Source organism: Cyclopterus lumpus, chromosome 9 (genome assembly GCF_009769545.1).
Source record: "Cyclopterus lumpus isolate fCycLum1 chromosome 9, fCycLum1.pri, whole genome shotgun sequence".
Lineage (NCBI taxonomy): Eukaryota > Metazoa > Chordata > Actinopteri > Perciformes > Cyclopteridae > Cyclopterus > Cyclopterus lumpus.
In genome coordinates this window covers 18,666,888-18,682,811 of record NC_046974.1, presented here as the reverse complement: position 1 = coordinate 18,682,811, position 15,924 = coordinate 18,666,888, and the positions used below count along the sequence as shown (strand labels likewise).

The following is a 15,924-nucleotide window of genomic DNA, read 5'->3' as shown; positions in this document are numbered from 1 at the left end:
TGTGGTGGCTCTTCTAATCAGTGGCATAACATATATTACATGCATTTTCATACGTAAAACAACGATTTAGAGGAGACATTTGTGTTTATTGTGTGTTTAACAACTGATCATCATTGACAATACAGACAATTTTGGCAGTTGGTCCTTTCTTTTGTGTATTTCTACACAATAAGGTCACTTGGACAATGATGAATCTGGCATAATCTGAACAAATGTAAAGCAAATTAATCAAGTATCTGCTGGTTGATTTTTATACTGCATTAAAAAAGAAACCAAAAAAAATCCTAAATAATACATTTGGAAATGCTAGTAATGTCAGGTATGGTATATTTGAACTGTTTTTTTTCTAAAGAAACATTAAAACCATGAATCAAATACATAGCCTAGTCACATTTTGATTTCTAGATCTCCCTATTCCTTTACTGGTCCTGAGTGCCACAACACTAATAACATACAGCTTTATTGATCCCAAGAGGAGACATTCAGTAATGTAGCCAAGTTTGTAAGGCTTCATTGTACTTTAGATGAGTAACTGCAAACGTTTATAATAACTAGTACTGTATGTGCACATAGATCAAGCCTAAAGGGTTACTTTAATAGCTTTCCTTCATTTGGCAGGACAAATTAAACCGTTGTTGGGTACCTTAATATAAACTTTTCATATTTTCATATTAAAACTAGGAAAATAATGTTTGAAAACAGGATATACCTTCTGGACCAGTTATCTGTTTCTGAGCTCATGGACAGAGTGAGCTTCTCAGAGTCTACATGACATGTCAGTTCATAATACTGGTAATGTACATGCACACACGTTTAAGAGCTATTTCCTTCACACCATGGTCCCATTACTTAATATACACCTCCTCTATCACACCATTTCTCTGTTTTGGATATTGTATGATACAACATTGTCCTATAACAGGGATGCACCACTAATTAAGTATTGCACTTTAAGTTGAGAAACTTGTGAGACACGTATTAGAAATGTTCAGAATTGATTCAGAAATATGAAATATCTTCACTTCGCTCGATGCTACATAAATATTTAGTCTTCAAACCCAAGCAGAGATAACCCTAATGACATTAACAGGGTTCATTTCTCAGACGATAACAAGCTGCCCCCAGAACAGAAGCCGTTAGGCTGAGTAGGACTTACTCCCCATGACGTGTAAACTTGTTTCTTATGTAAATTTGGGTGGGGTGCCCCTTTAAAAAGGAATGACACAAATCGCACCTTTTTCCACCACCAACAAATTTCTTTCGGACACAGGAGATGAAAAATGTTCAGCTGTCCATCAAGGGCTCCTGCAAACAATGTGAAACATTAAGGTTAGGTTAAAACATTATTTGCAGAAATATGCAGAAACTTTTAGATAACTATATGCTGCAAATACATCTAGCTGTTCAATCAAAATGCCTAATCTTTTCCATAATTGGACATAAAAGAAATTACTTTTTGCAGATCCATTTCACTCCAATGGTAGCGGCGTATTAGCGAATGTGTCATACTAGCAGCTACACAGAGTATCAAGCAAACTCCGAGGAGACACGCACTGACTTCCAACAGATGTCGCACTGCCACGCTCTGCTCCTCCTAGAGAATGAAAGCAGAGAATGACAGACATGTGGTAAGCTGCTATCTGTATTATGGCTGAGCAAGTTCTGTGTGCAAGTGTGACATACTGTACCTGTGTTAACATGACAGTCAGTGTCGGGTCATTCATTGAGTGAAGACTGTAGCAGGTTTGTGATGCTGTAGGCAGCTGGTTGACCGCCTCCACTTGGATGGGTGAAATTTTGTTCTCAAATACAGGGCACTCTGGCGGAAGTCTTTATTTAGATATTTGCATGAAAAGACAAAAACAAAATCAAAATCCAGATTCATGAGTTGACAGATGTTGTGTTTTACCGCAGTAGTTGGTGATGTCAATTATGGAGAAAACACACACACACACACACACACACACACACACACACACACACACACACACACACACACACACACACACACACACACACACACACACACACACACACACACACACACACACACACACACACACACACACACACACACACACACACACACACACACACACACACACACACACACACACACACACACACACACACACACACACACACACACACAAACACACACACACACACACACACACACACACACACACACACACACACACACACACACACACACACACACACACACACACACAGCATTTGAATCAACTTACAGACTCATGGGCAGCAGGTGCACTGGAGCACTTATGGTGAGACAGGTGTAGGTATCATTTCCAGACAAAAACTCTAGAGTCATGTTAACAATCTGATTGCCTGGGGAGTAAAACGATTGATCGTGGATTATACAAACACTATACTTTATTTTACAACCAAACCAATGCACCCTAATACCAACCTCTAAGATGTAATTGACTGGCTCTCAAGGCAGTGTGTAAACCAAGGTAGTTCAGGGAGCCACTGTTTGAGTCAGAAGTCACAGCCAGAGGAACCTTGACCCGCAGAGTGGTGAGAGAGGGAGTCTTTGTAGAGTTAACTGAAGTGTCTCGATCCATCAGAGCAGAGGGGACTGGCAATACAAGCTCAGGTGAACTTGTGTTGGCTTTCACACACAGCTGGAACTGAGATAATGAGGACAGTAGAAGGTTCCAGTCCTAAAATAGGAATACAATGTATGATTTGTACATTAGTGTCAGCTCAGGACACACATAAACACGACTCCTATAAAAAGGACTAAGAACATTGAATAAGTTCCTTACCTCTGCTGTGTCAGGGTTAGGCAGAGTATGTGTGTAGCTGTAAGAGCTGAGGCAGATAAAGGAGATAGCGAGAGTCAACAGCCAGAGGAAAAATGTAACCCCTGGAGGATTCTGGGATACATAATCTCGAAGGTTGGTCACCGGCTGCCAGAAACCCATCATCAGGTGTATGTGGAATACACCTGCCCCAAGCTGTAAACAGAAGTCAGTCACTTCAGTTACTAACGTTTTCAAAGCTTTCACAGTAACTTTGGTAGTGCTAATGAGTCAGTTTGTGAACTTCAGTTCAATGCATGTGTTCAACCTAATGCAAGAATGCCAGGATGGTTTCATTGAGGATTGAAACATCCCCAAATGACTTTTATTCAGAGATATTTATGGGTGATTGTACGACACCTCATCATAGTGGCATTAAAAACATGATAAAACAAACTGTTGACTTTGGCATTACGTTATCACATGCCTCGTTAATGTAGATCAACAAAAACAAACAACAAAAATTATTCGTATTGACAAAGAAAACCATCTTTCCACAGAGGTTTACAGTACGACGGATACCATACATTTAGTCGAGACTACAACAGGAGCTTGTCTCCATATGTAGTTAACCATACTCGTCTCCATATGTAACCAAACTTGTCTCCATACGTGTCTCCATATGTAACCATACTACTCGTCTCCATATGTAACCAAACTTGTCTCCATACGTGTCTCCATATGTAACCATACTACTCGTCTCCATATGTAACCAAACTTGTCTCCATACGTGTCTCCACATGTAACCAAACTTGTCTCCATGTAACCATACGTGTCTCCATATGTAATGGATGAAACGTATTTCAAGATGTAACTTAACCAAACTTGTCTGCATGTAACCATACGTGTCTCCATATGTAACCAACCAGCTCTATTGACAACGAGTAAGTGCACCGTTAGCCTACTATCAATGTGATGTTGCTAACCAACTAGCTGAAACATACATCCATACCTTGAATTTGAACACTCTTCTTTATTCCCGTTGCGACTCTTGGTAAAGATCAGAGCCTCTTTACGGTAAGTAACCCGGAGCTCAACATCTTGTAGCACAAAGATAACTGACGTTATACGACGGCGACGTCAATTTACGAGAGTGAACTGCCATGACGACGACCATGACGCGAACCACGTGACACGTCCATGGCACTCAGGAGGCAAGCTGGTATGGTAAACGCCTCTGAGAAGCCCTTAGGGATGCTAGATATTCATTCCTGATATATATGATACGTCATTACTAGTCAAAATTATAATTCAAGATATCTGTAAATACATTACTAGTGAAAACTCGAATATGCTTGGGCTGTGACTGTCTTATCACAGGTGGCCCTACCTTATTTAGCTAAAGAAAAGTGTCATGCATGTTTTTTAAAAGAACCAGATGGTGAGATTGTTTTTGTTTTTGCAAAGGCAACGATTTGAGCAATTTATTGAGAAAATCAGTGCATATCACAATTATTTAAAAAATGGTTTAAATTCTGATCAAAACATTTGCCTAGTTAGTGATTTCTTCAAAGAAAGATGTAGTCTTGTAGAAACATTTTTCAAATCAAATACATGACATATTGGAGAAGTTCCACGTTACAACAGCAAGGTTGTGAAGTGGATTGTCATAATACCTTACATTCAAAGCTCTCTTAAGCTTTATTCGTGCAAATAGTGTCCTTTTAATACATCCTGAATTGCCACTCTTGAGAATCAATAATATTTATATTTTATGGTTGTCCTGGACCAAAGAAATCCTTAGTCGACCAATCTATTTGTTCATTTAATCAACAGATCTGTAAAACCGTGTTTCTCCACTTAAAATCAAACAAGCAACGACAAAATGCCTGATGAGTCGACGCAGAGGGCAACCCTAGCCGTTCATAAAATGCATGCCTCATGGAGTCAAAGTATCATTTCCCTTTATCATAACCTCAAACATCTGGAAGTATTTACATTGATCATGCTACTTGTATAGACAGCGTAACAGTTAAGGAGTCCAGGTGACTTTTATAGGCTTGAATGCCCATGTATCAGGGTGACCCATGTGCATCAGGTCCTTGTAAGGTGATGTGCTCCACTGGAAGGGTGGCACCTGGTCCCATGTTGGCCCGCTCACTGCCAGCATACCGTAGTCCCGAAACATTCCGAAGGAGGTCATCTGCACACACACACACACACACACATCAGATTTAGCATCCCTTTGATTTGCTACAGTCCGATTCAAAACACAGAAAAGATTTGGGGATCATGATGGATAGTAGTATGGGCAGAAAAATGGGTGATGGCAAGAAAAAAAAATGAGACACATCAAAACCTTCATGTCTGTTCCTCCATGTAACCTCTGCCTTAAGGCGCCAAACGGATATGTCCCATTAGCTGGGTTCAGGTCTGAACGGGCTGAGATGGCGTTCTCTCCATTCGCAGGTGGATTACAGCCGTCACACTTTGATAATGGGTCTTCCTTAAAGTTATTATACCTGAGGAGAGACACTTCATCTCATGAATAGAACATGATTGGTGTCATATGCATAAAAACATCTCACATTAAAACTAGTTTGTACCTCATAAGGCGGACCATTGAGTCCATATCTTTGACAGCTGTCTGGTTTCTCCTGAATATCTGAGCCCGAGGATTATCGTCCAGAGAGAACCACGGGCCAAACTTCTCAACCAGCTCATTGCAGCCACTGGCATTGAATATGTCTACGTAGTACCTACGTATGAATAAAAAGACAATTTGACAGAACACAATTAGAACGCATATAATCTACAGTGTATATTAACATTAAACTTTCAAATTGGATACTTACGGTATGTTGTAACTTGCCCAGTACCCTTTCTCCAGCAGTTCCTGAGTTTTATCAGAGTAGACAACTTGTCCCCTGCAACATAAAAGAGATTAGAAAAGCTTATTTTAGTAGACGGGTTTAAAAGTCATGAACATAAATACTGAAATAATCTTGTGTTTTGATTAAAGATGTGCTGCAAAGACTTACGGAATCTGCTCCAGTACAACAAAGAGCTCCTCTTTAATGTCAGTCCGTCCTGGAGTGAAGTGGTTGTAGTCCACAATCATCCACTGGTTGTTATACCTACAGACACACACACCGAGCATACAACCTTTACCCTAGTGTTTACTTTGCATCCATGCAGTTGATGATTTCATTTCACAACAAACACTCAGCCTGGTGACCTCATGATGCGTTTGGCCCAACTCCTAACTAAGCCTTATCTAATCGTGTCATCAGTTGGAATTTTGAACTCATGACACATAGCAGAAGGCTGGATTTCATCAAGACAAAGTGGTGATAATGTTGGTTAAACAGTAATGTTATTTTTGATGTGTAAAACGCACGTTCCACTGTTGTACTGGCTGAATATCTCGGCCCACTCTTTGGCAGTAGCAGCCAGTCGATTGGCCACAATGTTCCTCAACCACTCCATGACGGCTCCTGTGGGCTGAACAAACTTCCAGAGAGCAGGGTTACTGTTGCCAATAGTGGTTTCCAAGGTAACCTAGAGACAGGAGATGGATTTAAAAACAAGAAACTGTCTAGTAGCTGTCTGTAGCCAAAAGATAACATATCGACATACTGCAGTTTATTTGTAACACTCGTTCTATATTGCCAAGAACCAACAGTTCTCACCAGGCCACTACTGAGGATATAGAAGTCATCTCCAGAGAAGATGGATCCGGGATAAGAAGAGAAAGCCTGAGTTCCTCCGGGAAGGAAACTCTCTTCTGACAGAAGAAACACAAGTACACAATAAAGTTAGACCAATCTGTATTCACATAGACAGCAGAAACACGACCAGTCACTTTGTTTATCATAAGGACACTACCTGAAGGAGAAACTCTAAAGGCAAACATGTATTTCTTTATGATGCGCAGCATGGCCTGGTAGGTGTTCCAGGTGTCATGTGACACCAGCAGCTCCTTATTGTTTGGCAGCAGCTTAATGAGAGCAGAACAGGAGCCAGATCCAAGAGGTCTGGTTTGGCTGGATTTGTTCAGAGCAGATTCCAAGTCCTCCAGATCTCCGCCCATTTGGAAAAGTCTGGTTGGACAGAGACGAGGTAGAGTGTGAGACAACAGCAAGAAACGATGTTTAGGATCCTAGGAACAGCTAAGAAATTGATTTGTGTAATTGATAATGAAAAATGGAGATAACCACTTACAGAAAGCCAAACGGGTTGAGGTAGAAAGACCCTGTTGGAAACGACAGGTCCTCATTATAGCCGTCCTCCAGACCTTTCAGCTGCAGCAGCGCCAGACGCACCTGACGAGAAGAAACAGATTGTGAAACATCCCATTTAAGGCCTTTGCCATTATTGTATCCGTGAAAGGGATATTATTCATAGAGTACCTGGTACCAGTAGGGTGAACTGGGCTGCTTCTCCATTTGCTCCTGAACCCACTGTAAATTGGTTGTGATGAAAGCCTTAAGGTGCTCACAGTAACCTGATGCAGATGTGAAGGGCCCACAGTAGCCAAGAAGAGTGTTCATCCAGTGCTTATAGATGAGCTACAACAAACAGGCAAAGTCATTAGATTAACGTTAGTGAATAAAACTTTCAGACTGCTTTCCAAGTCGAGCACAAAGAGGACTGCATAGACTAACCTGAGCTGTGACTGCAGCCTCCACTGCACCGGCTGCATACGCCTGAATACTGTCATTGTACCGACTGCTGGTAGTGATCTCCAAGAAAGACCAGCTGAAAACACATGACATGGATCTGTGTGCTTTACGTTTTCCATATTGGTTGCACTAATATAAGGAAACATTGCCTGCACTGTGAGAGAGGAGATGAGAAGGCATACGTAGGCTGTGCCAAGAAGTATCCAGAAACACTGAGGGCGTGAACTCACCCCGATGTGGTAATGTCGTCAGTGAAGTTCGCCCAGGCCACAAAATCTTCTCGATATCCCTCAAGAACAGACAGCTGTCCGGTGTGTTTGTCAATAACAGCGGTTCGTATTTCAGCTCGAACACACGCACACGTAAAACACAATAACACAGCTATAAATCTTCCCAGAGCAAACGTCTTGTTTGGCTTGGACGCCATGTTTACATGAACGAGTCACATGATAACCAGCGTGACGAGACATGTGACAATACCCGGAAAGGTACTTTCAAAATAAAAGACCGACCATTATGCCATTATGCGCACACACACGCGAGATTTTAAAGACATTTGTGTTGAATACAAATTATATTCTCACAATATTAATCCTTCTTTTGATTTATGAATTAGTGTTACATTGTAATCAATCAGATGATTATCAGGGAGACAGTCTAGTTTCTTTAAGCAAAATGTATGAAGCATTGATAATATGTCTGAGACGTCAGGGCAATTAGAAGAAGTACAACAGCCACGACATGAGACTTTTAAAACTTGAAATAAAATTTTATAGAAAAACCACCATCAGTCCAATCATATTTCTTTAAGGCATCATTATATACAACACATTAGAAATAATGTAAGAAATCCAGAAGTTCCACAAAGTTGGTAAATTCCTCATAATTAGTTCCCTCTGCACACGGCACTCAGGTCCTTATTTAGTTCAATCACAGGATCGTTGGTCAGAGTCCAAGCTTCGAAAGAGATAACATTTTTGCAACTCAGTCTTCCCCATCTCCAGTTTCCATCGTCTCCTTAATTCCCTCCATAACATCTGCCTTTCGCTGCTTCTTGGTGGCCACTGTCATGGAGGATAAATAGTACAGAGAAATAAAATCAATAAACAGCACAGTTGTTTTAATTTCTTCATGTTGTTACAAAAGTTTGTTGATTTACCATGAAAATGTTCCGCTGTTTTCCGTCTCAATGTCTCTACCGTTTCCTCAGCGTCAGCCCATTCCAGCACGAGGCGTCTCCCATACAGATGGGTGCTGTGGCACAGAGCAGCAAAAGCTTTCTATGGAGATAACAGGGGCATAGTATTCATGATCAACACTAGAGGGCAGTAGATTTCCTACATACACATCTGAAAGCTCACATAACAGACCTTAGCATCCTGTTTGGTGAGGAAGTCAATAAAGCCAAAGCCTCTATGATTTCCTGAACCAGCTGCTTTCTTTGGAAGACGGACTGTCTTCAGCTCTCCGAATGTACTGAAAGGACATGAATCATATTATTGTTCAATAATCTGGCTCTAAACATACTCCACACACGGTGTGAATACAAAAACAGTTGTGTGCATGCGACGCCTACCAGAAGAGTTCCCGAATTTCCCTGACAGACGCTTGGAAGGGGACGTTTCGCACAAGGATCTTGGATCCTGTCTGTTTCTTCTCGCCTTGCTTCTTCTTCCGTGACCCTGCAGTAGATCTGCACATAGTGGAAACGACTGAGTGAGTCGTGACAACAGAAGGTTTACATGCCACACCAAAACCCTTCTGATGCACATCTTACCTTGTGGCTCTCTCAGAAATCTTCAGCTCTAGTTGGTGATCATCTACAGTAGAGTGCTGGTGGAGGGTTGAGACAAAGAACACGCTTTAGTCAAGGACCAGGTTGTAAAGGAAGGTTGCTAGAAGGAGTATGGTATGGTACCTGCAGTTTCTTCAGGGCTTTCTGTGCTGCCTCTGCTGACTGATACTGGACAAAACCATAGCCCATGGACAACATCTTGCCTGGAAATCAAAGCTACATTGTAAGGTGATTGTGATTAAACTAACTTTTTAAAAAGGACAGACTGCTCTTGCAAAGCCAGAGAAAACACACAGATTAACTTCTACTAGAAATCCATGTGTTCAAATAAACCATATTTATAACTTTACAGTACCAGTTTTATCTTTTTTCTTAGAGACAGTGCAGGATGTGATCTTGCCACATTTGGAGAATGTCTGCAACAAACAGATAAAACAATATTAAACATGCTATGCTTAAATTCTCATATCAGTATTATCAAACATTACTGAGGGTTGAATTTATAAATTAATCCACCTCCTGGAGTTTCTCCTCCGTCGTGCTGAAATTAAGATTTTTTATGAAAAGTGTTGAACCAGGAGCAGATTCCTCTTCCTCTTCATCATCCTTCTCCTCCGTCATTGCATCCTCTTTTTGTACTACTTTGAGGACAGATGAAGTCATTTTGGTTATTCAAATTAGTAATTGTGTAGTATTGTATGTTTATGCGTATGTTTAAGTGATTTGACCTGGTTCTGGTTTGGCAGCCAAAAACACCCCCACGGGTGCCCATTCCAAATACAGTGGGATGTGATGGAACTACGGTTTACAGAGATACCGTCAGTACAGTAACCGCTTTTAAAGTGCCTCAAGTATATGCTGCAGGTTTTGCTGGAACTGGAACACACACACACACACACACACACACACACACACACACACACACACACACACCTTGCTGTAGGCTAGCCGAGTGAAAGCTCGTTTTGCCTCAGTTGGCTCGAGGAACTCGATGATGGCGGTGAGGCCTGAGGGCGGCAGCAGCACTCGGCCCAAAGAGCCATGAGGTGAGAAAAGCTCCTCCAACTCTGATGCCGTCACTCCAGCTGGAAGATTTTTCACCAGGATCACAGTTGTACTCCTCGCTGCTGCCGCCTGTACAGCAGGAAACAATCTTAACCAAGGTAACTGCATTATCGGCACATTCAAATGATTATAGACAATTTAGCAACATGTAGTTTGGAGTGCGTGTTCAGCATACCTGACTAAAGGAATCCAGACTGACACCGTTGTCTAGTAGAAACTGCCGAGTCTCTTGAACAATCTGTGTCTCACCCAGAGCCATCCTCACTGCAAGACTTCCCTTTGACTCCTGGAGCGGAGAAGTATAAAGAAACTTTAAAACACTGCTGCTCAGTTTGCCTAATGAGTAACATGTTGATGTAGCTGCAACAGATGAAAAAGACATGCATTCACTGACAAACAGCACCCACTTTCATTTGAATGGGATGATTGCATTGGCATGGCGAATGGCTGCCACATCAGAGGACCACCGCCAAAAAACAGTCGTCCAGCAAAAAGGTTAAACCTGGCTCAACTTTTAGCCCAAAACAATGACACGTCATCCAGCAAGGTCCTGCTTTGACCAGTTGAATACATGCGAGCATGCATTCTAGATACGTTTTTTAACATGGATATTTTTACTGTTTTTATCTTTAAAGATAAAACATGTCCACCATAATGTCTTTCCAGAGCAGTACAATCCTTCCTCGTAACTTTATAAATCCCTTTAAAGGGTTTTGGCAGCTGAAGAAACCTTCAAACTCATGGATCTGTAACTCAAACTGGACTTGGATAGTACTTCATCCTCGCACTGGTACCTCAAGCATTTACATTTCTAATGTCTTGTTTTACTGCAGGAACGCTTTCAACCTGAACACCCAGTAATGCTGCAGTTGAAGAACAGGATACTCACATGGTCCAGGACTTGGCTTTTTGTAGTGTTGTATTTTTCAGCAATAGCATCTGCCACTGCACTTGTGCCCAGAAACAAGGTGTTCCAGTTGTGGGAGCTAGAAGGCAACATTAAATGAATAAGGAATGAGGGAGGACTCATGTAATTGACTAGAAACAAAAATTATTAACCTTCATGAGTAAATTCAGAGAAACAAAAAAACAGAAGCAGAGGGTAATTGTGACTACATATACCTGGAACTAGCAGCTTTATTTTTAGCATCTTTTTGCCGTTTATAAGTCGAAGAGCCAGGGACACCAGCATCTGAAGAGTCTGTCTTTTCCTTCTTCAGTGTAGAGGGAAGCAGGTGAAGCATCCTGCCCTAAAAGCATGCGAGAATGAGTATGTCTAGCGGCCTCTCAAATTAAAGTTGTACTACTGAATCCAGAAGCAATCAAATACCTGAAATATATGTCCGTCCAGCTGAGCCAGAGCTGTCACAGCATTCTCTGGTATCATGTACATTACGAAAGCAAATCCTTTAGGTTTCTTGGTGAGATTGTCAATAGGGAAGAGCGTCTCAGATAAAGGACCTGTAAAGATTGTAAAGTTATTATCACCTCTGAAAAGGAGGGAAAGACTGTGTGAACGTGTATGAAAACTTTTTAAAAATGTATTCACCATATTTAGAAAATAGCTCTGTGATCTCTTCCTCAGTGCAGGTGTAAGGAAGGTTCCTGATAAAGAGTCGACCTGACTCTGCAACATCTTCCTCTTCCTCATCCTCCTTAAGCTCCCTGGTGAAGTTCCTGTCAATTTCTTTGTCCTTCCTTTCTTTCTTGCCTTTAGCCCCAGAAGCATCCACACGGAAGACCTCGATGTAACGCCCGCCTGACAAACACAGGCCGAAGGTATGTCACAGTTAGCCAGGGAGAGTCATCACATACACCTCAGTCAGTGATAATCTAACAAATTGGACATCGGACATTTTATTTCTCACCTATGTAGTCTTTATTCTTCTTTAAAGACTTTTCCACCTCTTCATCAGAGTGCAAGTCCACATATACATAACCTGAAACACACATACAGTCAACATAGACATACAGTGCATCCATCTACTCACCAGACAAAAATACAATTTATACGATTGAAAAAAAGCTTTCAATAACATACCCGTTCTATTTCCGCTGTCGTTCTTCCCAATCCTGATAGCTGCAGGTTTCAGTGGCGTCATGAACTCTCGGATTTGTTGCTATTGATGTCACGAAAAAAATCTTTGTGTCAGAAATGCAAACACTAAAATACAAAATGTGCAATATCATCACTGCTCTTCTGAAACCAGGAAGCTCTTGTTCACTCACCTCTTTCACATTGAACGGGGCTCCTCGTAGCTTCACTGTGAACTCTGTCGTCGGCTCCGTCTGCAACAAACAAATGTGGGCATGAACCAGAAAACAAATACCGAGCTGTATTGAACCGTAGAGTTTAATGTGTCAATTTAAACAGTCACCTCTTGCTTGGCAGTTTTCTTTGCTTTGCTCTGCCTCTTATCTTCAGAAGAAACAGAGGTTTTGGTCTTTGACACACTGTCTCTGTCACCGCTCTCGTAGGCGCTGTCTGTGTGCTGCATGGGACCACAATCCTCATTTTCGTCGCCATCATCCTTCTCCTCACTCTCCTCCATTGTGTCATCTGTCTGTGCCACTTTTGAGCGCAGGTACTCCATATCTGACAAGCCAGACTTCAGAGCTTCTTTAGTGGCACCTGAAAGCAACAACAATACAGAGAAAAGTAAATCTTGATTTTCTATTCATGTTGTATATTTCTAAGCTTTTAATTGACTGCAACTGGTACCCCACACATTCATTAATCTGTTGCCACCTCATTCACACCTACCACGTATGAATTTCATTCACTGTGTATATTGAGGATTTTAATAAACACTTGAAAGGTCCTTGAGGCCAGACTGAACCAACTGCTCCTCTTAAGACTGTTAAGTCAAACCCATTTCCAGTTTTAGAACTACAAAGTTGCACTGAAATGCCAGAAAAGGTGACTGACCTACACTAAAAAGGGATCACCGTTACCAACCTTCATCTTCGTCTTCTTCCTCCTCTGACTGTTCTGAATCAAAGTTGAGGTAGTCATCCGAAGCGGGCTTCTTCTTGCCCTGAGCCTTCGCGCGCCCAGCGTCAGGATCGGTTGTTTGCCGCACAGTGTCATTCGCCCAGGTTTGGGCTTGGCTTCGGTTCTGATGCACTGACAGAAACTCCTTGAACCCCTGATCCTCTTCCAGCTGAGATACATAACAAGTAGCCACGCAAGGATGCAAACTTAATTAAATATATAAATTACACCATTTGTCCTATAACATAGTACAAAATGAATCATCAAACATCAAGGGCAGACATTGATACGAGTGTGTGCATCAGGTACATGACAACATTACAGAACAAAGAATGTGAAGAATGTTGAATGGGTAATGACAGCCTGACAAATGTAAATCATGTCCATATTTAACTATTTTAATGAGGCTGATAAGGAGCAGAGTATCAATATAATTCTAAAAACTGTGCCATGTGCACATTTTGGTTGTTACCAAAGAAGTACTGATGTTTGATAGGCAGCCCAGGTTTGGGTCCATCTCATACACATTCAGATCCTATACAATTAACATTTAACAAACATCGCTTCTGACTGTCACATGTACTCACAGTTCCAAGTTCGCCATCGGTTTCCTTTTTCTGAAAGAAGAAACAAAAGAAATCATGTTTATAGAAGAGGCAGCACTGCAGAACATAACATTTCATATTATCCACCAAAACAACAGCACTCTGTGGCCATCTAGAGAGTAAGATAGGGACGATTATAGGGGTTTACAATTTAGATGTGAATGTAACATTGTTTATTTGTAACGTTAACACAAAGAGTTTCATGTAACTTTGTGTCTGTAGGTACCTTTTTGCCGTCAGTACCAGCCGAAGAAGAGGATTTGTCCGGGCCTGAGATCTGGGTGTGTTTGCTCCAGGCTTTTGCTTTGGTGGGGTCTCCAAAAGCCTTACACATCTCCACCTGGAACACATGAGAACTACGGAGTTCACGCATGGAAACACAACAGCGTCAACAACGCACATGTTGAGCCGTGCAGCCCACCGTCACTCGGGAGGTGTCCACGAAGCTCTTGTTGAAATGCTTCAGAGCTCCGTTCGCGTCGTCCTCCGCTTTAAAACCCACGAAGCCGAACTTGCGGAACTTGCCGTCCTTGGTGAACTTCAAAGAGCAGTCCGTCACCGTGCCGAAGGCGGCGAACATCGACCTGAACCGCTCCTCTTTCATCTGCACACAAGACACAGCAATGGAACATCTTCACCCGAGCCGAAACTAAACATGTCTGCCCACAGCCTGGAGGGTTACTCACCCCATCAGGGAGGTTTTTAACGATGAGTCTCGACATAGTTATAGTTGTTATAAATCCACAAACACAGCACAAGCACAGCACAAGCTTGTTCTTTATAAATATGTCAACAAACGAGCGTGGACGATACTCTAGGCCGCCATGTTGAGTGGGAGGAGCCTTTTTCTTCTTCGTTTTTTCCGTTTACGTGCATTTGCGACATCTGCTGGACTGGAGTCTGCAGAAGAATAGATTTGCAAGTAAATTCTTTCTTTTATAACATGTACATAAAATAACTGTATATTGTTCTTGATCAATGATGAATGTAAAAGTACATCTACTTGTCTTTACTTAATTATTTTTATTCCATTCCAATTGTCTTACTCACAAGATCAGGTCATTTCAAATCATCCATTTACTCATTTGTCAAAACAGCTTGACATTTCATTATATATATATAGTTTTTATGTTCAATCTTTGATCCTTAAAGTGGTTGTGTAAATGTAATTTATTGTGCTGAACACCCACGTACCGTGCTCGTTCTTTACCTTTTTGTTTAATGTATCCATGCTTCCATTGAGGTCCATTGTGGGCAAATCCCTTAGGCAAAGTCGGCATTTAATGCTGATTTACGAAAAGGGTTCATAAAGGGCTCAACATGTCTGCCGGGGAGCCCTCAAACACTTGACAGTGGGACAGCCCTAAACCCCAGAGAGGCCCAATCCTAATCTCAATCTCCACCCTTACAGACTCACAGACTTTGAGGCGTGCTCCCACTAAATCTGTAAGGGTGGAGATTGAGATTAGGATTGGGCCTCTCTGTCTCTGTCTCATTCACATTATCAGCTCATTCAGTACACCTGTTAGTCACACCCACCTCATCATCTTATTCTGTTCACCTGTTAGTCACACACACCTGGTCACCTCTATCACTCTCACCTGCCCACTGTGCTCCAGCTTCACACACACACTCACTGCCAGATCGTTGTCTGTGTTATGCCAGACAATCCAGCACTTTTTCCATCGGACTGTTCTCCACCTCCCCCCCCCCCCCCTCATTTTATGAATATGATGAAAGTAGAAAGGCACATAAAGCCTTATTGTAAGAGCAACATGTGTCATAAGGTGTCTGCAGATTCTGCAAATTGTAAACATATATCAATATCATCTGAAGTGATAAGCAAGCCCTCCATTATTACTTTATTTCAAGGGCCTCTGTGTGAAAACCCTATTTTTTGTAATTGTTGTGTACAGAATAAAATTGCAGCACAAGCGTACTGTTTCTGGAGCAAAGATAATTATAATTATGAGATGTTTGTTATGAATGCTTGGAACAAAGCAGGGTG

General features: G+C 41.6%; 3 protein-coding genes across 4 annotated transcripts; all 3 read right to left on the bottom strand.

Moving 5' to 3' along the window:
- Positions 1-65: 65 nt before the first annotated feature.
- zgc:158398 (uncharacterized protein LOC568894 homolog) lies at positions 66-3,967 on the bottom strand. The gene is made up of 7 exons (XM_034541458.1): positions 3,784-3,967; positions 2,796-2,987; positions 2,435-2,690; positions 2,253-2,352; positions 1,689-1,830; positions 1,454-1,594; positions 66-1,305 (listed from the first exon to the last, which is right to left on the bottom strand). The coding sequence occupies exons 2-7, from the start codon at positions 2,955-2,957 to the stop codon at positions 1,285-1,287; spliced, it is 822 nt and encodes a 273-aa protein (XP_034397349.1). The 5' UTR covers positions 2,958-2,987; positions 3,784-3,967; the 3' UTR covers positions 66-1,284.
- Positions 3,968-4,227: 260 nt separating this feature from the next.
- On the bottom strand, positions 4,228-7,918 carry plbd2 (phospholipase B domain containing 2). Its single transcript, XM_034542595.1, has 12 exons — positions 7,687-7,918; positions 7,439-7,532; positions 7,184-7,342; positions 6,996-7,096; positions 6,660-6,874; positions 6,464-6,558; positions 6,172-6,332; positions 5,813-5,908; positions 5,627-5,698; positions 5,378-5,530; positions 5,131-5,293; positions 4,228-4,974 (listed from the first exon to the last, which is right to left on the bottom strand). Exons 1-12 carry the CDS (start codon positions 7,881-7,883, stop codon positions 4,804-4,806), a joined length of 1,677 nt encoding a protein of 558 aa, XP_034398486.1. The 5' UTR covers positions 7,884-7,918; the 3' UTR covers positions 4,228-4,803.
- A 286-nt stretch (positions 7,919-8,204) lies between these two features.
- rbm19 (RNA binding motif protein 19) lies at positions 8,205-15,218 on the bottom strand. Of its 2 annotated transcripts, none has more exons than XM_034542292.1 (25): positions 15,127-15,218; positions 14,603-14,816; positions 14,338-14,520; positions 14,143-14,256; positions 13,899-13,928; positions 13,276-13,480; positions 12,695-12,948; positions 12,546-12,605; positions 12,358-12,436; positions 12,185-12,256; positions 11,866-12,075; positions 11,647-11,777; positions 11,439-11,566; positions 11,206-11,302; positions 10,492-10,602; positions 10,185-10,385; positions 9,980-10,049; positions 9,768-9,892; positions 9,607-9,667; positions 9,375-9,454; positions 9,234-9,289; positions 9,033-9,149; positions 8,827-8,932; positions 8,616-8,736; positions 8,205-8,520 (listed from the first exon to the last, which is right to left on the bottom strand). In XM_034542292.1, the coding sequence occupies exons 2-25, from the start codon at positions 14,636-14,638 to the stop codon at positions 8,441-8,443; spliced, it is 2,727 nt and encodes a 908-aa protein (XP_034398183.1). In that variant the 5' UTR covers positions 14,639-14,816; positions 15,127-15,218; the 3' UTR covers positions 8,205-8,440. The 2 variants fall into 2 exon arrangements, with proteins under 2 accessions (XP_034398183.1, XP_034398184.1); XM_034542293.1 differs by having other exon boundaries at positions 9,768-9,889; positions 15,127-15,217.
- Between the last annotated feature and the right edge of the window lie 706 nt (positions 15,219-15,924).

Excerpts from the sequence above, each read along its gene's own strand:
- zgc:158398 (XM_034541458.1), bottom strand. The coding sequence starts at position 2,957 with ATGATGGGTTTCTGGCAGCCGGTGACCAACCTTCGAGATTATGTATCC. Across the intron at positions 1,595-1,688 it reads TGACTGTCATGTTAACACAG|GAGGAGCAGAGCGTGGCAGT; the intron begins GTACAGTATGTC and ends TTCATTCTCTAG. Across the intron at positions 1,306-1,453 it reads GTGAAATGGATCTGCAAAAA|GAGCCCTTGATGGACAGCTG; the intron begins GTAATTTCTTTT and ends CATTGTTTGCAG.
- plbd2 (XM_034542595.1), bottom strand. The coding sequence starts at position 7,883 with ATGGCGTCCAAGCCAAACAAGACGTTTGCTCTGGGAAGATTTATAGCT. Across the intron at positions 6,559-6,659 it reads CTTTAGAGTTTCTCCTTCAG|AAGAGAGTTTCCTTCCCGGA; the intron begins GTAGTGTCCTTA and ends TTCTTCTGTCAG. Across the intron at positions 5,699-5,812 it reads GTTGTACTGGAGCAGATTCC|GGGACAAGTTGTCTACTCTG; the intron begins GTAAGTCTTTGC and ends TTTATGTTGCAG.
- rbm19 (XM_034542292.1), bottom strand. The coding sequence starts at position 14,638 with ATGTCGAGACTCATCGTTAAAAACCTCCCTGATGGG. Across the intron at positions 11,303-11,438 it reads AATAAAGCTGCTAGTTCCAG|CTCCCACAACTGGAACACCT; the intron begins GTATATGTAGTC and ends GTTGCCTTCTAG. Across the intron at positions 10,386-10,491 it reads GTCTGGATTCCTTTAGTCAG|GCGGCAGCAGCGAGGAGTAC; the intron begins GTATGCTGAACA and ends CCTGCTGTACAG.